The 25,164-nt window shown below is 38.4% G+C and overlaps 1 protein-coding gene across 3 annotated transcripts; it reads right to left on the bottom strand.

Annotated features, from left to right (window-relative positions):
- Positions 1 to 569: 569 nt before the first annotated feature.
- On the bottom strand, positions 570 to 23,880 carry dnaaf9 (dynein axonemal assembly factor 9). Of its 3 annotated transcripts, none has more exons than XM_026151455.1 (38): positions 23,687 to 23,880; positions 22,777 to 22,856; positions 22,510 to 22,635; positions 22,298 to 22,422; positions 21,928 to 22,024; positions 21,650 to 21,756; positions 21,466 to 21,543; positions 19,869 to 19,970; positions 19,430 to 19,485; positions 19,179 to 19,314; positions 18,628 to 18,709; positions 18,429 to 18,465; positions 18,251 to 18,335; positions 18,087 to 18,163; positions 17,937 to 17,981; positions 17,234 to 17,279; positions 17,019 to 17,130; positions 16,702 to 16,772; positions 16,525 to 16,572; positions 16,341 to 16,431; positions 16,143 to 16,243; positions 15,785 to 15,928; positions 15,464 to 15,543; positions 15,247 to 15,348; positions 13,909 to 14,026; positions 13,627 to 13,715; positions 13,415 to 13,540; positions 13,090 to 13,215; positions 10,223 to 10,260; positions 8,981 to 9,116; positions 8,547 to 8,633; positions 7,778 to 7,884; positions 7,446 to 7,520; positions 6,448 to 6,635; positions 6,272 to 6,337; positions 5,566 to 5,659; positions 5,240 to 5,358; positions 570 to 3,145 (listed from the first exon to the last, which is right to left on the bottom strand). In XM_026151455.1, exons 1-37 carry the CDS (start codon positions 23,740 to 23,742, stop codon positions 5,252 to 5,254), a joined length of 3,441 nt encoding a protein of 1,146 aa, XP_026007240.1. In that variant the 5' UTR covers positions 23,743 to 23,880; the 3' UTR covers positions 570 to 3,145; positions 5,240 to 5,251. The 3 variants fall into 3 exon arrangements, with proteins under 3 accessions (XP_026007240.1, XP_026007239.1, XP_026007238.1); XM_026151454.1 differs by having other exon boundaries at positions 570 to 3,141; XM_026151453.1 differs by having other exon boundaries at positions 570 to 5,358.
- Positions 23,881 to 25,164: the final 1,284 nt, after the last annotated feature.

Genomic DNA, 25,164 nt, shown 5'->3' with positions numbered 1-25,164 from the left:
TGGAAGAGATATGGCTAGAGCGTGTTTTGAGTGTGCTAAGTGTATCTGGGCGGGTAGTCTTGCCTTGAGTCGCTGGGGAGAAACTGGCGGCACAGTGGTGGCAGAAGAGAGGCGAGGAAACACTGATGTCAGAGGTTAGCCATGTGAACGAATGTATCTGCCTGGCAACAATACAAGGACACACAGACTATCTTCACACAGCATGAGGAAATAAAGGGATCTGTGGGGCAGGATTCCTCTTGTTCTCTCTGTGCTATTCCAGCCGTCATTTCTCAAGTCCATCACAAATAAGTGTGCGACGTAACTCAGACCTTCAACCTCCTAAGACCTGAACTCTTTCATGGCATGCATTTTTATTTTTTTGCTATTTGGGACCTGATGAATGTAAAAACAAAGAACTATCTTTTTACCTGATGTAGTTTCGGAGAAGAGGATATCAGGCCCTTGTAGAGAAAAATTTAGTATTGTGGTCTAAACAACCCAAAATGTGATGTCCACATAGGTGGACGCCAGGTCCTAGAAGGTTAAATTCCTACATGTTGAATGAAATGATAAAGACAACAAACTCATTAAACTTATAAATATTTAATGTATTACGTGGTGCAATAAATACAACAATTAGTTAATAAAAGCATCAGTCACAGGAAGAAAAACAGAAGTTACAGTAGTTTTGTGCAAATGCAATTTGTTTTTGCTCACTTTCCGTGAACACTCTTAAAACAAGACGTGGAAGTCAGTTTGGCACTTTTAAAGTTGTTTTTTGCTTCCCATCACAATAAAAAAGTTATTTTTTCCCCCTTTCGCTTTGGACGGCCTGTATAGGGAAGAAAAAGATTGAGCCCTTTGCTGAGATCTAATTCTGCCATCATGAAATCAAATGTTTGCCAACTTGAATCGCAACTGTTCCTTAACATAAATTACAACATCCTCGTTTTGTATGCGGCCGTGCAGCCTGTTGCTATGTAGCTACAGACCCAAGACATTAACCACAACTTCACCTCCATCTTTTTCTTTAAAACTTGAGTTTGTAAGGGCAAATATGTAACCTCGGGCACAGAAATAATAATAACTACACCTGAAAGAACTCCTCGCTGTCTGTAAGGACTGAGGAGTGAAGAGCATGTGCTCAAATTTAACCTTCTCGGAACAGAACGCCTCAAACAATTAGTATCAACGGTCCCCGAGGCCTGAGAAATATTTGGTCAGTCAAAAATCCATTTGCGAGCTGCATTTTTTCTAATAAGCGCAAAAACACCATAAAAAGATCCACTTCCACTTTTAGAGGGTGGCCCCTTTTTTGAACACTGGAGCCAAACTAGAAAAGAACAGAAAAACCTTTAACACTGCATTATCACACTGCAGTATGAGAACGTCACATTTCCATCCTTCCCAAATAACCAATTAACACCAAACTTTGTTTTTTTGTCCTATAACTTCAGCTACAAAATAGCTAGTCTCCACATACAGGATGAAGACACCAGAGTGCTCAGTCTGCCAGAGAGCTACGTAGCAGTCACACTGAGAGGCTTGTGGAGGGCTCTCTGGGGGTCCCATGTGCAAGAAAGAAGGGACCACCCAACTTTAGTCACAAACTAAATCCTCCTTTTTGCTTATTTCATAGGGGTGGGGCATACTCTGATGCAAAGCTTTACATTTTTGTATCCCAGCTTGTGCTAGGCACGTATCCTAAAAACATATGAATGAAATTTTCTAGATCTTAAAAGAACTGAGACAAAAATGTACGTTTCATTTAAAAGACCAAATGAACTTGAACGAAAGACAAAACAAATGTAAGTGTGAACATAAATCAGAGTTGCTGTGGTGCCCTGCCCCCTTTACACCATATTTTTGGTTTGTTAGTGAGAATACCTGAATTATCCTGAGCCAGCCAGCGGCCTCCCTGTGTGTGACCTTGACTACTTTACCCTCTGGCTTAGTAAAAACACATTGCTTTAAAGAACGACTCCATGGATTCCTTTCACCAACACTGCTGAAGGACAGATCCTCGCCTGACAACACCTCCTCCCCTGGTGAAAGGGAGAGGGATGGAGTTCTGAATGCAGCTTTAATCTCTGCTTTTCTTAGCTGTAGCCAAGGCACTGCTGGATCTGAGAAACCTGATGTGTCACAACTTATCAGATTCTCAAGTTAGTTTGTTTTTTCTACAAAAAATTTGCATCTGCTTTTGCTTTTTGAAGCTTGTGCGAAAGGAAATGTTTTGTTTTGCACCTTGAATGCTCAATTCACGGTCTTACAAAAATACTATTTGTTGCTTAGAGGTCATTCAAATTCTCAGCAGATATGTAAAATAAATGCGATTATTTTCTCTTTGCTGTACCAGTTTGGTGAAAGGCAATTGTGTCAGAATATATGTCGTGGTATATTCACGTGACATCTCAAACATGCAAAATAGTGTAGACACATTTGTAGCAGTAATTATAGCGTACACTGTTAGTAGTGCTTTCATTTAAAAGTCACAAACATCTTACATAACCCTCACTTCTTTAAGGACCACTTTATGATCTCTTAGCCAATTAAGGTTACAACATCTCTGCTCTTGGACATAAAGCAGCTTTCAAAATGGTCTCCCATACATATTCCCAACAACTATTTCACTGTCAGTCAAGGCAACTCTCTGCAGTATTACATAACTACAGAATGACGGCAACTGTTGTTGCAAACAGACGGCTTAGAGTGCATCTCTGAAACGCTAAAAAGAACATCCAGCTTAAACGATAGTTATCATTTTGTCACCAGAGGATTTAAGTTATATATTATCCCACTCCATTAAAAGAAGCACTGTAATCTGTGTGCATTTTGTTGTCCGTCATTTGTAAGCAGAGGTAATACCCCCCTGCCTCCCCTCCAAGCGGCATTTAATGTTGCACCAAACCCTTGACTTGTTTTGTGAGCACTTGAAAGTGAGTGAAAATCAGAGACTGAGAATTTAGCAGCTCATTTGTTTCCTCAGTTATGTCCTTAAAGAGCTTTTTGAGGGTACTGTAAGTAGAATATATAAAAAGACAAAGAACAATTGCACTTCTTCATAGAATAAAAGAGAAGAACATCAGGAGAGGAGCTAATGGAATGACTAACTTGGGGTGAGCTCCTCCCTTCCTTGTGAGCCCCCCTTTTTTCTGGCTATCTGGAACATGTCAGAGCAACACATGTTAGAAGATGTACTTCACCGCTAGGTTATGTGCTATTTTAAAACTACGCATGATCGCTCCACACCTAGCACACCTAAGACTATATGGCTTGTTCAGGTCAAAGTGGATGGATGGGGCTAGCAGTGCTGGATCACTTAAATCTGCACAGACAGAGAGGTCACCTGGGGAAAAAAACCCAAAACTTGCTAATGATGTAATCACACTGTTTTTGTCTGAAAAGGAAAAAAGCACCGTCAGACAGTTATCCAAAATATGAATTATGAAGGGTACCCATAACACACTGAGGTCTCCACTGATCTAAAAATATGTTTTTAAAGGAGATTATAACAGCAAATGTTCACCTCACTAGCAAGCGTGCCCTCCATTTGAGGAAACTTTTGATTGTAGACTTGAAACGTAGACTGAACAGAAACATTTTTCCTCACTTATCCGTAAATCTCAAAGTTCTCACTGATTACAGACATTTTTTTGGTACAGCAGCCACTGCAATATATCATGCAATTATAGCTGCAGCAGTATTTCTTAAAAGCATATTAGTGTATTGGATTGCACTAATATACTACACTGCTAACCCCATAATGAATGAAAGCCACTGAATCTCCAGATACTGAAGCAGGGTTCCTACACATTCTGCACCTCAAAATTTCATATCTTTTTGACGCAGTTATACTGAAATACTTGTTCAGTATAAATATTATAGATTAGTGGCTCTTTAAATATGCAGCTGTCGCAGCTTTTCCCAGAGAAATGACTGCCTATTAAACACATTTTCTTACAGGTCACAGAATTTCCAAACCTGTGTAGGAACCCTGATAAAAGGAAGACGTGCATAAAACATTAGTGTGACACACAATCGCAGAGCAAACAGTGGAATAACTCATTTAAACAAGACTGTTCTCTGCAACATCACACCACTGATACAAAGCCTTATACCTTTTACTAATCACTTTACTCATGTTAACCCTAATCTAGCCAATATTTAATAAAGCAGTATTTTCCCCCACTTTATTTCATTTTCCCTGTCCTCCCCAAATGCTGCCACTCAAAAGAATCAGGGGGATGTGTGAATTTTCAGCAAATAGTGGCATAATGAATGATCCACTTCTGGCTGTCTAAACTTTTTGTTTATCATGTGCTGGTGTAAACTAACTAACATTACAACAAACAGAACACAGGGCTATGATGAAGTTTGTGGAGGACCTTGGTAACCCCAGTAATTCAATATGTTTCATGACAGCCTCAGCTGTTTTACAACACTTTGCTGCTGGAATTGAAATCTGGTTAATTGCACTTTCATAAGATTCCCTTGACATGTCTTAAAATAAAGCACTGGGACGGTCTATAGCTATGCGATTAATGGCATCATTCATCAGTTGTCTGTTGCCAACAGGCTGTCCAATGTTTACAGCTCAATGATCAAGTCTTCCTCTGCTGCTGTGTGGCTTACAGACAAGCTAACAGGTGGACCATGGATTGGGTGACAACAGAGGAGGAGCGATTCTTGAGAAACCCCACCAGGGAGCCCACCAGAATCACACGGCTATCCACGCCTGCCCAGAAATAGAGGCATTAATTTGCCAACTGCGATAAACAGAAACGCACAAGGAGTGTGTGGCCCTTCCCTTCAATTGTGAAAGTCGCATAGCTTGCAGACTCAGTGGTATAATCATACTGGTTTAAAGGTGGAGATTTGTGTGGTGCTTGTTCTGATTTGTCTACAGCTGTGAGCAAATTGCATCTCTTGACAAACATGTCTTAATCTAAATTAGCTACCATAACAATGAAACCCAACTCACCAAAGTGCTAATGCTAGCGTAGTCTACAGCATGGCAAACAGCCATACAATTACATAACCACCTTTTCATTGATGATTGAAGGCTCCAAATAAGAAATAAAATGATAAAGTAAATAAGAAAGGACTTCCAGCAGAAGCGGCTTGTGAAGATACATGATGTGTGACCACACACTGACTGCTCTAGTGGAGTGTTCAGCACATATCCCCTTTGCCCTCCCTTACCCCCCACAGTGGTTCCCTTACAAGGTAAATACGACAGATGGAGTGAACATACACGAAGATTCTATCACGGCTCAAAGAGGTCGGGCTGTCCCTGCGACTCCAGCTGACAGTTGAATTGCTCTATCTCCTTGTTGGCCTCAGCGATATACTCTTTAATGAATTCCTCCATGTCTAGGGTAGCAGCAATGTAAGGAAAACTGCAACACATGCACTCCACACAGCAGTATATAAAGATGCATCTCAGTATTTTTCACTGTTCTTCTGTGTCAAAATCTCAGTCAGTCAAATCAAACTGACTCATGACTATTTCAGACTTTTGTTCTCAAGCCTTAATGACAGGGACATACAGTTTTACAGTAACCCTTGTGAAAAGGATACTGGGATGGAAGTTTGTTTTATCTCCAAAGATGTCAACATATTGGTAACCATTGTAGAAGTAGCCTGGTGGAAGAGGTTCCAAATGTCTGGTCATCTAAACAGAAACATACGATCTCAAGTTCAGTCAAGATTATTGATAAAAGCCACAAGTCCCTCATCTAGCCCAATATTTAAGAATTAGCAAAACCTGATAAATAAAGAACAGACCACAAAAAAGAACAATGGCACCCATATTTAACATCAGTTAGAAAACTGTCTCTATCAGCAAATGTTAATGGTAACCTTGGGAGATTTTTGTGCATTCATTGTTTATCAGATGTGTGTATAATCCTTTGATTTCATAGATGTGGTTAGTGCATCCTAATTTGTAAAATGTTTTGATTTTATTTAGAAACTTCAAACAAATCAAACTCCAAAGATGAGCAATGATTTTGTTCTGGAAACAAAAAACTGGTAAACATGAAATTCTGTAAAAAATATCTAAACGTGAACACACTGGCATGTATGTAGATCAAAAAAAAAAAAAGAGGGCGTGCTTTCATCTTTAGTTTCTACAGTCTGCAGCATATGTGTCAAAGTACTCCTGCCTTTGAGTATTTCTGCTTGTTTAGAGCCTTTTATGAAATATTATGTATTGCATGACAATTATCATCAATTATACCTATAGTCCCTATAGTTCTGAGCATGTTAGAAAGTGGAGACTCACGTGGATGCTCTTGATTTCTTGTGGAGAAAGGGTACTTTTGGTCTTCTTAGTTTTCTTTGCCTGCTTCTGTAAACGTAAAAAAAAACAAAGAAAGAAACAACACGTTATTTTTTTAAAACCTGACTGATGTTGTGTGATAACATGGCTATACATGAGTGTCAGTGTTCAGTGTCTACCTGCTTGGCGCACAGTCTTAACCAGTCCTTCAGTCCATCCTCAGTGAGACCAACACCATCAAAGAATAGGAAACAGGAGGTGTTGGTCTCTTTGGGACCCTGACTCAGAGGGTCACTGTTGTCTTCAGGGACAATTCTCAGGTTCCCACTCAGTGCATTGTAGCTCACTTCCATCAGCTGGTCTGAGTCTGGAGGTTTCACAGATGAAGCAGCTCAGATTTGAGTCTCAGTAAAGTTCACACCTTGTCTAACACCTGCTACAGCAGCTTCATATGTTACCAGCATGCTGTTGGTGGAGTGTTAATGTTTTAACATCCATACAGGGCTTCTGTTCCCAAAACGGCTCACAGAACCCGTGTGTACAAAACCAGATAAAAGCAAGATAAATACGTCCCACTTCAACAATATGTGTTGGATGTATATCAGCTAAATCGAAAAACTCAAACAAAATAACTACATGGATGTAAATGATACACTACCCAATAGGCAGCTACTAAAATATACATTAAGGGAAAGTCGGAGTCTCAGACACCACACTGGTTTCATACTCTATCTTCCCAACTATACAAATATATTCACACTCGCTGAACATCTCCTCACAGGCACCTGCACTTTCTCCTCATGCAACAACTCTACACACGTCTTAAAATAAAAAATAACAAAAAGAGTGAGAAAATTATGTGAAGCAAACCAAACTAGTGGAATATGGGCTGAGTTCTAAGCACCAGACACCAGAGCAACAACCAAGCAAAATTCCTACCGTCAGGAGCTTCTTTCCTGCCTTGAGAGAAACCTTTTGTCTAATGATTCCCCAAACTGGGAAATGCAAATGTAGATTAAAATATTTCCCAAGGAAAGAAGTCACATTTGTTTTTTGTCATGTTTTTCATAAGCAAGTTCTTCAAAGTAGGATCTGAAATTTTTAAAAGTTAGCAGAAGTATATTGCAAATATATTTTATAAAGAGTAAAATCAAAGGGAAAAATATGTGAATCCTACCAGAAAATCTGACTTTTCCCCAAACATTGTACATATTTCCTTGGAAGGGGCTTGGCCGTAGCGATGACTTGATTGCTGCAGAAAAACAATGCGAGTTTGATCATTTAGTATTGTCGAGCAAATTATGTAAAGTGAAAATTTCCTAGAAAGCAAGTTTGTGACAAGACTCTAAAGCCATCCTTTGGGAGTACAGATGACTTCAAAGCAACGGCTGATAATTACTTCAACACCTCCATATTCGGAGGGAAGGCAGCTCATGTAATCACAACCAAATCCTTCCATCTCATATCTAGAGAGTCTGTCACGAGGCAGGGGGCTTCTTTCCATCTCACCTTTACAGTGGGTGACAAATAGAGGCCTCTCTAGGGGCCGGTTAAAAGCCACGCGCTGCTGGGTGAGGACCAGAGTCCCAGAACCAGAGCAGAAGCGCCCTTTGCACCTGGAACAAAGAACACGTGAAAGTTAAATCTAGACCAAGCCAAATGTTTGTGCTACATTTTGTCTTTGGCTGGAAAGCTGTTTACTCAACCAGCTGCTCACAGTGAAGAGGCCAGTGTATGTGATTTGCTGCTAAAATGCAAGACAAATTTCTAAATGCAGATTCTTTTAACAGCAGGTATAAACAAAACAAACATTTCTCGCTCCTTGATATGAGGGCATCTAAGAAGAATCCCAAACACACCCCAATATACACAAACTGTACAAATTAAAGGCTGAAGATGAGCAAATTAAAACGGGCCACACTCTGGCCAGATACTGTGTATGATCTGAGAGGAGGATTTAGCAGCAGTTCATATTAGGCTGAGCATTGAGGCATGAAGACTGGCTGGACATAGTCCAAAGGAAAAGAGACCCCTCTGTGTATATGGCAACTGCATGGCCAACAGCTTGTTACTGTGCTGCCAGGAGGCAACTGGTGATAGAACACGAGATGCCCTGAGGGGCTTCATGCCAATCAGCTGCCGATACACACACCACTGTAGCTGAGCAGCAATTAAACTGCAGGGAGGCAGGACTGAGGAAAGCCGAAGCAGGAATCAATCTGTCATTCAGCAGCCAAGAGGTTGTGTGTTGACACAGGAGGACATATGGGTGCCTTACCATCCAGGGTAGAGGACGTAACGGGCTCTCAGCATCTGTGGCTCATTGAAGCTGCTCTCAGACAATATCAGATTCATATCTTCATCCCTAATTAGGGAGAAAAATAATAATAAAAAATAGATATTTAACATCTAATATTCTACTGTACCAGTAATCGGTCTGTAAGTGTTTGCATTTTGAACACCAAATGTGACAAAGGAGTACTTTGATCTGTAGCAGACTGTCAATCACAACGATAAAATATTAAGTATAGAATGCATTGGGGAGTGTTCATTACACATTCAGGAGTTAAGTGAGCCGTGCTCTGACCCAGAAGATTTAAACATAGACTCAGAGAGTGGAATAAAATGTAGCCTAGAGTGAATATTTTAGGCAAAGATAAAAGCAGTGAAATGACTGTTTGCAGCATTGATCATGATTCTGTGGGCGCCTACCTGGTGACAGCTCCTCTCTCTGCCAGTATGAAGGCAGCAGTGGGGTTGGCAGAGCGTACCAACTGCTGAACATGCTGCATGAGAGGGTGCTTCTTCTTTGCTGTCAGCCCAGTGAACACCACTGTACTCACAATACCTGACATACAACAAGGCACAAAAAAAGAATGAAAATTCCACAAGAAAATGGATCACTTTCCCAAAAAATACAGAATCTCCTCAGTTTTGTCCCTGCTGAAATACCGTATTTCACACTACATTTAATTTATTGTCCATACCACTGCTTTTTTTCTGCCTGAAAGCAGAATATGCATTTTGATCACCTCACATGAGCTGACTGATATAAAAGGGAACGACATATTTTTTCCCTTCACAGTTCCATGTTTTTCCTCCACACTGCCCCAAATTAGGATCCAGTAACAAAGATGGGAAATATGATGACAGTAAACCCAAAAATGTGAAAATTCTCACTTGAGAATGTGAAATAGAAAGTAAACCATCTCAAACATACAGTAATGTTTGCACCAATGAGGTGTGAAACGTTTTTATAGCTCCTACTATATGTAACAACATCTCTAAAAAACATTATTTAAAACTTACTATGTCACAAAATAATCTGTATTAGTATTGTTGCTATTTTTACCTCCATCACTAAGTTGTACTTACAAAACACTTTAATTAAATGAAATTGTTTTATTTATATAGTGCCAAATCACAACAGCATTCATCTGAAGGCGCTTTAGGTTGTAAAGAAAAGATACTACAAAAAACAGAGAAAACCCCAACAATCAAAAGACCCCCTATGAGCAAGCACTTGGTGACACTGGGAAGGAAAAACTACCTGTCACCTAGGCAACAAGAGCCTTTTATGTCCATTAAGTGGTGATGTGTCAGCTAGAAAGTGATGCACAACGAGCATATCGTTTTATATAAATGGTGCTTAAGAACTAAAAGTTTTTACCTCCATATTTATTATAAAGCATCTTACATGTCAGCAACTCTAAGGTAAAGAGCATCATATTTCATAAGTCAACACTTTCTAGTACAAACAATACAAAACTTTGGTTAATTGATAAATGGTCTGTAACAATTTATAATGCAGCTACAGGCCGATAAAGAAGAGTCTAGCTTTGCTGCAAACAAAAGAAAATTCTAACTATCTATCGACATGGTCCTTCCTCAGCATTAAACATACTGTGCTGCTGGACAGGTGAATGAAAGTGCAGTGAAACAGACTAGACTAACCTTGGCTGAGCTGCTCCAACAGCTTAGGAAAAGCAAACCTAAAAAACAAAATGACAAGAAGAAATGAGAGAGGAGAACTATAGTTAAATATTAAACATATTCTAGAAACTACCTAATGCAAATTTTATTTTTGACTGAGACGCTTACTGCTTGCACTATAGGTTCCATACTCAACAACACACAAGAGGTGTATTTAAATGTATTCACTTTTCTGCCCTCTTTATTTTGCCCATGTCCTGTGTCACCACATCATCCTTAATAAGAGCTCTATTTCTGACTAATGAATGCATACCAGCGTTGAGCAGCAATAAACAGACTAATTCCACATTGTGGGCCTTGGCCATAATGTATGACATCAGGACTTTGACTGGCAATGGACCAATGGAACATCTTTCTGTAATTTAATTAATTAAAATTCATTGTAACAATGTATCCGGAGTTTTCATATCGATCTGTGTTATACACCACTTTCTGAAGTCTCCTTACAACCACTACCCTTCTTTGGGAGCCTGCAGGCTTGGGGATCAGCAGTTTGAAAGGCATTTATCTTTCCTGTCCTGACGTAATGAACTGTCTGCATCCATCACAAAGAATAGATCATGACTGACTGATGAGCTTCGCTGAGGGGGGTTGCTGGCCACACATGTGGATCTGGGGGATTAAAGGGCTATGCTGAAGCGGGTGACAGGCAGGTCAGACCTAAGCTGGGCTAACCGTATCCAATTAGCGCCATAGTAGGGGTCCACAGACCTCCATACAATCTGTGGCAACAGACAGGGACAGGAGGCTTGATGAAGATGCCTCAATTGGAAAAGTCACTGCTAACTGCATTGTTAGCTAAATTCTTATTACACATTTTCCACTCCTGAACTAAGTAGGTACTGTGTTTAACTGAAAAGGTCATCACTGCATGATTAATGCATGCAATTCAAGACATATTTCATAAGCCTAGCTTGTGACACAAGCATGGACCATTTTTAGAATTTTGCTCATGCACATCTCCACAGTGGACACAAACAACATCTAACTGAAGTACAGACTTTAAGATTTACTTTAAGGGGTTTACCAAAGTTTTATATATAGTCCCAGATTTTCATAGACTCAGATTTAGGTGCACAACTGACTGACAGGCACTTTCATGGTCATGAGAGGCCTAATCGCTCATTAATTCATGACAAATGAAACAAATAAAATATCTGGAACTGATTCAGTTTTGAACTTGTAGCTGGTAACTGTTCACTGCAACTCTCAGCACGAGGTCCAAAGAGATATTTGCAAGAGGACAGACTCATAAGGTTTAAAATAAAAAATAAAGCTATAAGAGACATAACAAACACTTTAAAAATGGCAAAATTACAATCTGGTGTATTCTTATAAAGAACGAAAGCATTGACCAGCTCAGCAACAACAAAAGACATGAAAGAAAACAGAAGACAACTAAAGTCCATGATTACATAATTCATCACATGGTTCAGACCCCTCACAACACCTCACAACTCAATAACACTCACGAGGAGGCAGACATGCTACTGATAAAGTCTATGATCCAGAGATGCCTTCCTGAATGTAATTACAGTGGATTCATAAAAAGGTGCAAACCACTGGTTACACTCAAGAAGCCCTTAACAGAAAAATTCTTTGGACAGGTGAAACCAGCATTAACCTGTATCAGAATGATGGGAAGACAAAACTGTGGAGCAGGAGAGAAACAGCTCATGACCGGAAACATACCACATCATGTGTCAAACATGGTGGAGACAATATTATAACATGGGCCTTTGGAATTAAGTCTCTAGTGAATGGATAATGACCCAAAGCATGCTATAAAACAAATCAAGACTTTCCTGAATATAATGATGAAAAACAATTACGGTATTTAAAACAGTAAAATTTGTGCAATTACTTTTCAGCCTCTGAAAATGGGTTTTTTTTTTTTGCATAAAAATGACTTTAATTCCTAACCAGTACATGGAATTTATATGTGTAGTTAACATTTGTCAAGCTTAATACCCAGAATCTAGTTACTATAGCTTAACTAACAAAGGATGTGTTATATAACGTCTATTGATTTTTTTAAATGAAAGTTCTGATGAAGACAGATGATGGCACAAGTTTTCAAAGCATGCAAAGACTACACCCTTTAGACTGGCCTTGTGTGTATGAAAGCATCAGGGGCTTGGTCAAGCTTGGCCTGCTTTGGAAAAACAGCCTATCAACCGGAGTAGTATGCCATATTGTGTTGAGCTGCTCAGTAAATCTATGACAGTGAGAAGCTCTGTAAACTCCATCTAAAGCCTGTAACAAAAGGAGAGTGAGATTAAATGTAGAGCTGATCCTCTCTGTAAAAAGGGACCCAGCCTTGAGTTTTAATAGCTAAAAGTGTCATGTAACCTTTTCATGGAAACCTCCAGCACTTTAACAATTTATGAGCATCTCCTGTCTGTAATTATCTGGCCTGTCCATATGTTGCTTGAAAATATACCTAAGTGAAACCCTTAATACTGGTGCGTTTGACCTCACTGAAACTCTTAAACTTTGCACAACAAACTGAAATGTGTGTCATTTCAGAAATAATCTTCGTTGGTAGCAAATTACTTTATTGCACATCTGCTCATGTGCTAGAAAAATCTATGGTGGACACACGTGTTTCAGGAAACTAAGCACACAGAGAGGTGAATGGCAAACTATACAACAAAAGTAATATACAATTTTTCATCGTTAACCTGGATCAATGAATTGACTTTAACTGCTGTGAAACTGAGCTGACTGCACTTTCAGAGTCATGGTGATTTACTTACCACTAGTTACTATAATCCAAAATTGTTTTATATCTTAAAAATAGCAGAGAGAAATATCTCAAATCGTACCTGTGCTCGATAAAGGAGGTGAGAGGGTTCACACAGGCAGTAACTGCACCAATTGTGAAGCATGCCTGAACAACTGGGTCAGGATGGAAGAGCACAGCCTGGACCACATCTAGAACATCTGTATATCTGTAAGTAGGAACATTCACAAATGTAAACAATATTGATCTATTCTATACTCAACATCCTGCATGTTTTAATAGTTTCATATTCTAAGCTCTTTTATATTAGATGAATACATCTTTAATATTAAAAAGGTACAAGTCTTATGACTGGTCTGCTTTAGGTCTAAAGCACAAATTAGTCTTAACTGCTAATTTTTTCTTACCCCGGTGTGAGCACCAACAGACGGGGTTTGCCTCTTGTACCTCTTTGGCTCTCCAAGAAGCTGGACAAATACTTTTGGAGATGAGAAGCTGAGAAACTTTCCGGAGCAGGCTCATAAACCACCCACCTGTGAGTGTAATGATTGAAAAACTTGTGTATATTTGGTTGTGTTATAAGTCTGGTATTTACTATGTTATTTGAGAAATGTTGTACCTTTCACATTTGTGGTTTAGCTGGACTGAGAAGTTGCAAAGTATCTTCTTATGGCTTCCTGGCAGTCCAGTGATGATGGTGATGACAACCTTTTCACACATTAAAAAAGCCCACATCAGATATTCATTAAATCAGCTTTATTATAATTAAACTAGGTGCTAGATAAGAAAGCAATCAGAAAATGATTTACTATGTCTACAATCTTTAAAGAGAGAGAGAGAGAGAGAGAGAGAGAGAGGGAGAGAGAGAAGGATTCACTGCATCCTAAGACAACATACTCACCTTGTCTCCCTGACAAGGGGGTATATTCCTAAGCTCTGCAGAGGGAAAGAGCATCCCCAGGTGGTCATACATAATGGGCTCTTGACCAATGCTACTAAGAGCAAAATGCTGAAGAAACCTGGTACAGGCCAGAATACAGGAATCAGTGAACAGAAATGTGGTTGACACAGACCGACATGCCTAGACAAACCTATGATTGCATTTACTGTATTGTGTTTACATGCCATTACTGTCTAAAGAAAACAGCAATTGAAATTACACTGATAATACAAAATAACACTATGGACAGTGAGTATTATGGAACAACGCACAGGACGCTTATTTTGGGTGCAAATGCTTAACACTAGAACTGCGAATGCTGTCATTTTGAACCCTTGGCATTTTAAAAATCATGTAACTCTGTTACATTTCTATTCAACAACTAAAACATTTTGGGATTTGTGGGCTCAAAATGTAAAAAAACTATATGATCACTAGAACTGCAGAGGACATTACTTTGACCCCATAGAAATTAATCCAAAACCACTACTGCAGCACACTGAGTTGGCTAGCAACACGACTGTTTACACACATTTTAATATGAAAGCTGCTATAACACGAGCAAAAGCTTGCTCGATGTGATCGGTAAATTAATATATAGTAGAATGTAGTTAGGTAAAAGTTGAGTGCCCGGGTGGGTTTGCTGGCTGTTCTGAAGAGCAAGGGAACTGTAACTGAGCTGAGCAGAGTCCAAGTAAAGAGTGAAATCCAGCAGTTTCAGTTCCTTAGTTTATTTTTATGTTTATTAGTTTACTCTAATTTGAATTTTAACTTTACAACCTGTAATGAAACAATCTAAATAGATTATAAAACAAATAAAAACCTTCTTTAATACTTAAAGTTTGAGAAATTAGATGATAATTAACAACTTAACTTCTTCAAGAAGTTAATTATTTGCCATCAATGCTGTTGTGGCAGGACGAGGTCAAAATGACGCCTCCTGGTGGTTTTGAGGACTTTGGGATTCTGGCAGTTCTAGTTTTGAAGCAGCTGGAGTTTTAATTATACGGGCTAACAAACAAAACAATGCAAAATAAGTGCTTTATGCATGTTTTGGCTCTAGCTATGCAGACTGGGGGAAAAGAATGCATTTCTTATTTTGGCTCTTTGATCATATATACTCTGTGTCAGCATAACAGACCTAAGAAGTGTAGACGGTCAACACTGATTGAAACAGTGCAACACAGGCTTAAAAGCTATTTTGGGAGTGCATACTCATGATTAAGCAACACCTAGCATCAGGTTTTACTACTTGTTTGATCCAGTTCTGGAGCACTCTGTTGCTACGTGTGTACTAACATTTCCTGTCCTGGCAGCTGACAGTATGAAGTCTTCAGGCTGCCTCTGCGTTTGGCCATTGGTGGCTCCTGACTGTCGTGCAGCTTCTGCAGCTTGGTGTGCCTGAAAGAGGAAAACAGAATGTCTACCCTGAAACAAATCTACTTATCTGTCTACCTACTCAAATGATCATACTTCACAATAGCTGAAACTGGCAAAGCAAGCACTGTTTGCTTACATATTTTTCTGGTTCCACGTCAGGTTGTCTTGGTCCAAGAATTGCAGAGCGAGTCCAGAGCTTTTCCACACAGACAAAACCTACAAAAATAAGATAACAGGTTTATACAAGTACAACTGTGGCTTTAATGGGAATAATATAAAGAGAAAGGGGGCTAAAACACATTTTAGTATATAGTAGACAAATAAATAATGACATTCTTGTGCCAACAAGAGAAGTGTTAATTGGATATTCTTAATAATTAATTAAAATGATAAATTCACCAGAAAAAACAAACAAACTTAATGGACAAACTTGCTAATGAGATTTTACCCCTCTCACCTTAGAGTAGAAGGCCCTCTGGCTCTTAGACCTTGGAAGTAGAGCAAAGACCAGACACCTATCAGAGCTGTGGAGAGGGAATGGAAGGTGGGGGAGCAAGCTGTCCTCATACTCTACAAACAGAGAAGCCACAGTGCTGTAGTCCTGGTGATAAAACGACACACAAAACACAAGAAGTAGGAATGAGAAATCCAATATAATATGTTTTATCATACTTTTACATGGAAGGTACTGAAACTCTGAATTTTAACTGTTAAACAGATGTTGCACAGAAATATATAGGTGTGTAAAGATGAACTACCATATGAGAGCTAAAAATGTAGCTCTCATATGATAAAACGAGTAGTTTTATGCATACCGGATTGTAAAACTTGACTTTGTTGATGTGATCCTTGGAAATAGTGATGCTTCCATATTGAGAATGGATAAACAGTCCCTCAGAAAAGAAAATTATCTTTCCTGAAATCAAAATTTGAATAAAACACATTTTGAATGATTGCAGGAAAATCAAAATAGAAAATGCTAAATTCCTCCCAGGTTTTTCAACAATGCTCACCTTCTTCAGGAGCTGAGAGGTGGCTGCTGGACAACACATATGCAGCATCTGCTGCAGTCAGAACTTTTCCCAAACAAGTACCATCGTCATCCTGTTTAAAACAAATAATGTAGATCATCAGGTTGTACATGAAGGACTTAGACAAGCAACCTGTAGTGCTATGAGCAGAGGCTTTGGAACCTACCTTAGTGAGCTGCTGAGCTTGTTCAGACTGCTTGACATCAGATTCCATCTGAAAACAAAATGACAATAAAAAATCAAAAGTCAAAGAAAATGCTATGTTTATATCACAGATTCAGCATAGGTCTGTCAGATTACTTCAAATATTGGTCCTGATTTCTACATTCAGTACCACACATACCAGCCAGCAGGCGTAGCGAGGCACTGTTGCAGTCAAGATGGTGTAGCAGCTGTCTGAGGACACAGTGCCATCTACAGGAGAAGAACCAGACATGTTTAACGTGGGGAAACAAAAAACAAGCCAAAGAATGACAAACACAAGATGTACAACAAACACAACCCATGGCACGGAAAATAAGATATCTTTGTACTACTGTGATGACTGTAGATGACTTTCAGCTTTTTATGTTTGCAGTGGATTTGTAATGTTAATTATGTATATCAAACTTCCTTTGCAGATTGAATCAGCAATCCATTCAAATCTAATCTGCACTGTACCTCTCTGTTGAATGTTGATACTGGACTCCAAGAAGGATTCAGAGAAGACTACAGATCCCAGTTCCCCCCTGTCCCACTGCAGGTCTGGGATGTCATGGACAATCAGGGAAGCCTTAAGGAACATAGAATTATTGCAAATGTAGAACATTGTGTACACAAATAATTTTATCAAAAACCTTTGATCAAACAAGTTATAATGTGCTTCTCTAACTTACTGTTTTTATTACGTAGCGGCTGTCTTCATTAGTGAGAGGAATTATCCTGAAAACAAATAAGAAAAAAAGTTTTAAGAAAGCATCAATTTGGGATATAGTTTTCAGATAACACAATGAAAACACTGTTCACTGACTTCCCCATATTTGAATGCTTAAACAGAGGTTCGGGGCAATACTTCAAAATGTTCACTATCATCGTGATCTATATTGCAAAAAAAGGGCTGTAACGATAATCCATAACACTGACCTACTTCCTGATAATATTCTAAAACTGTTATTTAAAGGAGATGGAGAACACAATTTGAGGGGGAGTTAAATTCAAATAATTTTTGTGGTTTTTTTTGCATCTCTGTATTTGGAGTAAAGCTGTGGAACAGACTGAGTGATGAACTGAAGCAAAGTCCAAAAGCAAGGTACAATGAGGAAGAAGGGCTTTTATTGGGTGTTCCCACCCACAACTTAACCTATATGTGTGTACATGTGCATGTATACGTATGTGCATAATTTGGCAAAAGAAGGATTTATGTTAGGACAGAACATAAAAAGGAAGTAAAGAGCTGACTATTAGTTACTAAATATGTTAAATTATTTACTGATTATTATTTTCCTCATGTTTTTGTCCTTTTGTTTGTATTTCTGTATATCTACAAATCTTTGTATATTAAGCCACAAGCAAATTTGAGAACGTGCAGATAACACCCACATTCCTTGCTTATTCACTGCTTGAATGGTGAATTCACATTTGGACCTGTAGAGAGCAAACACAAGAGCAAAGGGATATAACATATACTTTAAACCTTTGATCAAGGTCTGACACAGTTGATGATTGAAAAAAAAAGTAATCAATTGCTACCTGAGAAAACTGCGATACTGGCTTAAATTCATCGAGTCCAATGACATCAGAAAGGTGTTCTCAGCCACATCCTTAGCCTACAAAGGATTACACAGTGAACAACTGTATATGCTAGAGTACATGCTGTAAAGCCAATGCTAAAATCTGTGTACTTTTTCTCTAACCTTGGTAGCGCTGGTGGTACAGGAGTAGCATTTGATTCCCGACAGAACTGCTTGAATGGCAGCTGAATAAATCTGTGACAAAACTCTGAAGAAAAAGATAAGTTTTCGTTAGATATTCTCAAACGTTTGACACCCAACAGCTTAAAGGGAAATGAAAGATTAAAAATTAAACACTTACAAGACGTCTGTCTTCTTTTGCTCTGTGTTCTGATTTCCTGTGAAAAATACAAGGGGAAAATGTTATTACTGCTTTAACTATGGGTTAATATATCATATATTGCAGTCTCTGAAGTACTAAGGACAACAAAGTAAATATAAGATGTTCTAAATATGCAACAGATGAATAGACACAAGTAAAGTCACACAATAAACTTCACCAAGATATGGGTTGTGGGTAGTCCCAAAGAAATAGGTCCGAGCGCAGGCTAGAGGTCCTTTGGGAGCCACACACTGGAGAATCTAATGGGGTAAAAGGTGTTTTGTATGAATGACATGAACAGCAGAACGTTCCCACTTTACAAACAACACAAGTAACAATATTGAGACCCAGAATTTGCAAACTGACCTACATCTCTTATTTACAGGAGGACATATTAACAGACTTAAGTGCTCCAGATGACTTATCAAAATGCTGCCCAGTAGATGGTGCTGCAGCTAATTTTTTCTCTTTTAATTGAGTAATTTGTTTTATAGCACATTCATTAGAAGTGGAAAAAAATCCACTCCATTTGAAATAGTGGAGTCTTAACAGAGGTCTTTGAACCTAATAATCACTTTGGCATTTGTCCAGTCATTACCAAATGTTTCATAGTAATGGGTGTAGATGTAGGGTTATATTATTTATTGATGATTTAAATGTCTGCTTCGTACTTGCTCTCTGCTCTACCCCAGAGAAGTTATTATCCTTCACTATGCTGCTGTTCCTCACCATGTGTCTGGCTGCAGAACCTTGAGGCCCTGTGTTGCGGACCTGATGACTCTCTGAGGGAAAGTTGAATAAATAGTTCTCCAGATCTTCTAAGGCAGAGTGTTTCCCAAACAACACATAGGGCTGCTGGCATTTACTGAAATAAAGAAATGTTTCACTGAGAAAAGGTGTGTGTTTATTTCATTCCATGCCAACAAGACCACAGATAAACATCATTTCAATATTTACACACGAGTGAATACAAAGAATACCTTTTATCTGTGATTTTTCTTGAGATCAGTCCATGAAGGTAATAGGAACGGAATGCCTGCAGATTGTTGAGAATACACTTTATGCTCATACAGGTACACTCTACTTCTGTTAGACTGATAAAACCCCCTGCTGTCTGCAAATACTCTTTGCATTTGTTATAAACTGCATAACATTTGTGCAGACAATCTTTTTTCAGCTGCTACTCTTTGCAACAGAACTGGCAACAAAGTCTGATTAGTCATTCAATATTATGACTAATTATTATGACAATATTAAATAATATTTAATATTATTTATCTTTTCACTGTGTAAAAAAAGCAGTTGATGTCTCTTTTTTGGAAAAAGTATATCCAGAAAAAAATCAGAACAATTTAAATTACTCCAAATATCACACAGCAGTTATTCTAGTTTTGTGAGGATATGAAGGCATAAATGTACCTCCCCTGCTTGTGCTTCAGAGAGCTCCAAGATAGAAAGATGACTTTCCAGGTCCATGCCCGAGAAGAAGCCATTCCACTGTTTCTCAAAGTTGACCAGGTCCTAAAACAAAACCAACAGCACTCAGGTAATACGACATATCTCTTTACATACAGTACCGTGGAGTCCCTCATTCCTCTGTTTTTCTTGGAAAATGGGAAATAGGTGCAGGGATTTAATAAAACATAGTTTCTAGAATTCTAATGAGCTTGAAAGTCAATATTTGGTATGACCAGCTTTATTATTCAAAACAGCATAAACTCTCTTAAACAAGCTTTCCTATAATATGCTAAAGTAATCTTCAGCAATAGTCCTCAGGATTCTTGAAGGAAAGACTTTTGTCCTGTTTCTCTGTCAAAATGATCCCACTGCTTCAATAATGTTGAGGTCCAGAATTTGGGGAGGCCAATACATGAGTGATAATTTTCCAGTGTGTGGTTTTCTACCCAGTTATGCTTTCTTAGGATTATTCACGTCCTGAATAATAAAACTGTCACCAAGCTGTCATCTAGACACTTTCTAAATGTTAATGCATGGCGGATCAAAATCTACCTGTGCTTTTCTGCATTCATAACATGATCAGTTTTGGTAAGATCCCAACACCACTGGCTGACATTCAGTGCTAAACCATGACAGGGGTTCCAGATGTTTTTACAGATAGTTGTAGAAACTCACTGTTGTCAATCTCGCTCTACATACAGTATAGACAACAATTTTAACCAACAATTTCATTTGTACTCATCACATATAAGAACTGTTGACACCGTTTTTCAGTCTAGGTCTTGCACATTTTATGAGTTTTTGACAGCCACTCTTCAATCAAGATAATTTCTGATGAGGTTTCAGTGAACACTAGATGGATCAACTAAAGGACTGGATTCATCTGTCAGGTCCTGTGTCAGGTATTTGCTGATATGACTTTCAAATACTGTTCATTTGCCATAGATAGTTTTTTAGACCTACCATTTCTTCTTTTGTCCTCTACTTGTCCAGTATCCGCATTTTGTAAGTGACAATGTCCCCAGTTAATACGTCTTTGGCTAATAGCGCTGTAGGAATCACTTTGTTGGATCAAAAAAATTTTTTTTGCTTGTCAATCTGTTATTTTTTTTATATTTTTTGTAGATTCAGTTATGGAAATCAGCACAAATTATGTGTTCCCATGATAGGCTGTTAGTGAAAAAGTGGCTAAAGATACAATTGGAAATTGAATTGGTGGTTATTAATTGAACTGAAAAAGTGAAAAAGCAGCCAATGTCAAGAAAAAAAACCTTTGAATGATTGCTGAAGACCACGTCAGCAATTACAAGAAAGTCTAGCAAAATACAGATTTAAACCATTTCACAGTACTGTGCTTACTATGACTTGTAGTTACCAAATAATGATTTATATATTAATGGCTAGTCCAAAAAAAAGATTCCTAATAGCGGCACTGGATTTTTGGCAATTTAAAAAAACTTCAGATGTCAGATGATGAAGTACTGTAGGCCTCGCCACTAAAAGTAACAAGAAACTTTCAAATTTGGTAAAGCTGACAGAAAATTAAACTCATTGTTACCTCTGTGAGGAGATTATCCAGCGACACTGGGTCGAGTCTGTTGTAAACCTGCCACAGATTCTCACTCATGTCCATTAGCTGCATAAGTAGAGATACATAAAACAAACAAACAAACAAACAAACAGAAGCATAGGATCCTAAGAACTTTCTACATATTGTAGTTTCTTTTGCTGTTAGGCTTTACCTTGTATTTCATGGTAAAAAAGCTTCCTCCACCAATGCCTTCCAGAGCAAAAGCTTGAAGCAGAGGCCATTTTTCCACCATAAACATATCGAACTTCTGGATTTGTCCTAAAATTAACAGAAACTAAGTTTAACTAGGTTTTGTTAATTGGGAGGTCTCATTTCAGAAGTAGATAAAACTAACACAACAACATGAATTACAGTTTAAGAAGACATTTTAATTTCTTTGAAAGACACAAGTAGTAAATGATGGGGAAATTAAAATGTAAAAACATGTACCTTGCGAGCTGTAAGGTACTCCAATGTGATAACAGTCCTGCACCATTGCAACAAAACTGGAGATTTTAAATTCTTCTGCTGCTTCTTCATCTTCATACTGCAAGTGGAAGGAAAAAACGACAGTAAATGTAAGCTTTAGAATAGAATAACAGAATTACAAACACTGCTACAAAGAAACACATTTTAAAGGAAAATCCTCTTTATGTCATTGATGACAATAAATGCGCTATCATTGTGCAGTCAATGAGTTAAACATGCAACCTGTTAAACCTAAGTACTTCTTAATTAATCGACTAAACAGGAACTGTAATAAAGTGAGAGGTATAGTTTTTTTTCTCCTTCTTCTTCTTATTTATCTACTTATTTTTACCTCTGTTTCTGTCATGCAGTACAGGTGTAGGTTTCTCCAGTGGGACACATAGGGCAACAGGTAACTGTAGTTCAGTGGGTTGCAGTACAGGTGAACACAGTCCACCTTAATCAGCAGGATTACATCTGACACAAGGACAAGTGATGTGTCAACGCTGATAAAAACTAAAGCATGCACAAAAATATGACATGCATATGGAGACCCACACTCACCATCCAGCATTTCTTCAGGAAATTCCTCAAGGCCATGCTCCAGATTCACCTGGTTTTGTTCATATAGTCCATAGAACAAGTATTTTGCCAGCTCAGTGCACCCCTCATTATATCTGCTATCAATTCCTAAAATAGAGAAAAATACAATAAATAAAGTTTATGGCTTTGGAGTGTCCAGAGAAAATATTCAAGTCACTTTCTATTCTGCTTAACAAACTTTGTTTTAGCCTTAACAACTGACACATCAAAGTTTCTGACTTAACATACCGAGAGAGCACAGGATGCCATCAGGAATGGCAGTGCCACTTCCACAGAGCAGAGCCTGAACTTGACGCAGACGACAGCAACTGAAAAGCATGATAAAAAACAACAACCCATAAATAAGTACAAAGTCATGGCTTTCATGGTTATTGATGATGCATTTTAGATAGAAAAGTAATTCTTCTTTTTGGAAAGATAGAGCTTTTGTTATGCCAAATTTACGGAAGCTAATGAAGTTGCATGTAATTGGCAATTTGAGCCCATTTAATTGCAGACTGATATCAGACTGACTGTTGTGTGGCTTTCCTGACAGTATGCTTGATAATCTCATTTTGTGGCAAAAATAAAAAATAAAATAAGATAAAAACAAAGCGATAAATTACAATATACGTTATTGCAATATTCAGTATATCGCAAAACGTTAAAAATCGCCACAATATGCTACCGTGAGTAGTATTGTCGTGTTGTGGGGTGTCTGGTGAGTCCTACCTCTAGAAATAATATAGCTGTAACACAGGTTCACCTAATAAAACACTCAATAGTATCAAGCATTAACTTATTTAATAGGATTCGCTTAGATAATTTTAGAATTCTTCGTTTACTACGCTGTTAAAATTGTAACAACATAAACTGCCTCCACTGGGATGCATTGAATGAGAAATCCCCGGCAGGGGATAGCAAAACTATTATGCAGCTTGACCAGATGTTTTTATTAATAAAAAATATAAACTTCAGCTGGTTTGAAACGTTGATAATGTGGGCATTACTATACGCTATTCAGTCAAAATTAATAACGATAAATGGCGTTGATACGTCGACTAGTAACGGAGAGTGGTTCTGTCTAACGTTAGCTACGTTAGCATGGCAGCTACGGTGAAGCATTTTCTAACAAAACACAACTCGATTCAAACATCACCTCACGGCTGGGTTGATTCCAGAGAATTTCCCGTTAACTTTCCTTATACTTGACATTGTAATTGTTGTCACCGTTCACACAAAACCGACAAAGCGTTGCGTATTTTTCCGTATCGGGCCGTGTAACTACATTTTCTTCTCCATCACCCTGGAGAGTGTCTACAGAAGATAGCATAGCAACGGAGCGAACGATTTCAATAATTGGGGGGGTTACTAAACCAGCATATAAGTACTTCCGGGCAAACTTTACAATATAAGATTATGATTTGATTTACTCCCGACACAGTTTTATAGTATTTCGCGTCGTGTCGGACACACCAATCCATTATAAGAAATAAAATTTTCGGGTTTTAACAGACGATGCCCCCGTTGTCACGTCTTAGTACGGTCTTGTTTTGGGCCGTTTTGACAGCAGCTGGCAGTTTCACGCAGCTTCTAGTGATGCTGCAATCCTTCTGCGATCACGTACGGGGGAAAACAGCTGCATACTGTAGTGTGTCTTTATTCTAACGTGGCGTGTTATAATATAGCTATGTGTTATTACTGCTCATTTAATGGTTTCTTGGGGATTTTCTTCCTTGGAATTTTTATTAGTAGTAATTCATCGGAGATGAAGTGTTCACAGGCTGTTGAACCACAGTATATTTGGCATGCCATGACTCCAAAGTAAACTTATGTTTCTTGACGGTCTGCAGTGTGGCTGATTCAGCTGTTATCCAGATTAAAAAAAACAAAAACAATTACCGGATGTCTTGCAGACTGGCTCCATGGTGCAGAGGGCAGTAAATGATTAAAGTAGGAAAGGGAAACCGGATCAGGCAAGCTGATTATGTGTTTGCAAATTCCCACAATGGTTCCATTTAAAATGTTCACCTTGTGCAGACACTGACATTATGAGCGCTTCCATCTTAGGCGGAAGCACGTTATCTTAGGCCTGTTGTGTTAAGATCAAGTCTTTACTGAATTTTAAAGTTTAGCATGGAAAACTGCTTTGTGCACCAAAATTATTTGAAGTAATGCTTTTTTTCTTTTGTATTCTCAAACCTAAAGTGAAACACAAGGAAAATACATGTTCATCCAGGCGTGAACGGTGGAATGCACTTCCTTGACAGTTGAACTTGTAGTGCCACATGTTGTAATCCAGAAGCATCCTGTTTTACCTTTTACCTGTTTTACCTTTTTCCTTTATAATGCTTGTTTCAGAGCCTGAGTGTCTAGTTTCAGGTGTTATCTTGAGCTGACAAGAATCTTAGTGCAGACTTGCTGGAGCACCTGCAAAAGACATGGCTAAGAGTGAGTAATCGTATTTTTCTTTTACTATGAGGTCAAATCATTGACTAAATAGTTGCAAATTATTTTAAACGTTAGATCCTAAGGATGTGTTGGTTTGTGTACTGAAAAGTTGTTATTGTTTTGTTTGACAGAAAATGTAACAGATATAAGAGAGATGATGGTGGTCATATCAATGATGGAAGAATG

The sequence above is a fragment of the Astatotilapia calliptera genome, chromosome 19 (genome assembly GCF_900246225.1).
Source record: "Astatotilapia calliptera chromosome 19, fAstCal1.2, whole genome shotgun sequence".
NCBI lineage: Eukaryota > Metazoa > Chordata > Actinopteri > Cichliformes > Cichlidae > Astatotilapia > Astatotilapia calliptera.
Note: the sequence above shows the minus strand (reverse complement) of the source record. Positions and strands in the feature narration are given on the sequence as shown.

Excerpts from the sequence above, each read along its gene's own strand:
- dnaaf9 (XM_026151453.1), bottom strand. The coding sequence starts at position 23,742 with ATGTCAAGTATAAGGAAAGTTAACGGGAAATTCTCTGGAATCAACCCA. Across the intron at positions 18,466-18,627 it reads TACCCACAACCCATATCTTG|GAAATCAGAACACAGAGCAA; the intron begins GTGAAGTTTATT and ends TATTTTTCACAG. Across the intron at positions 7,521-7,777 it reads ATTTGTCACCCACTGTAAAG|CAATCAAGTCATCGCTACGG; the intron begins GTGAGATGGAAA and ends GTTTTTCTGCAG.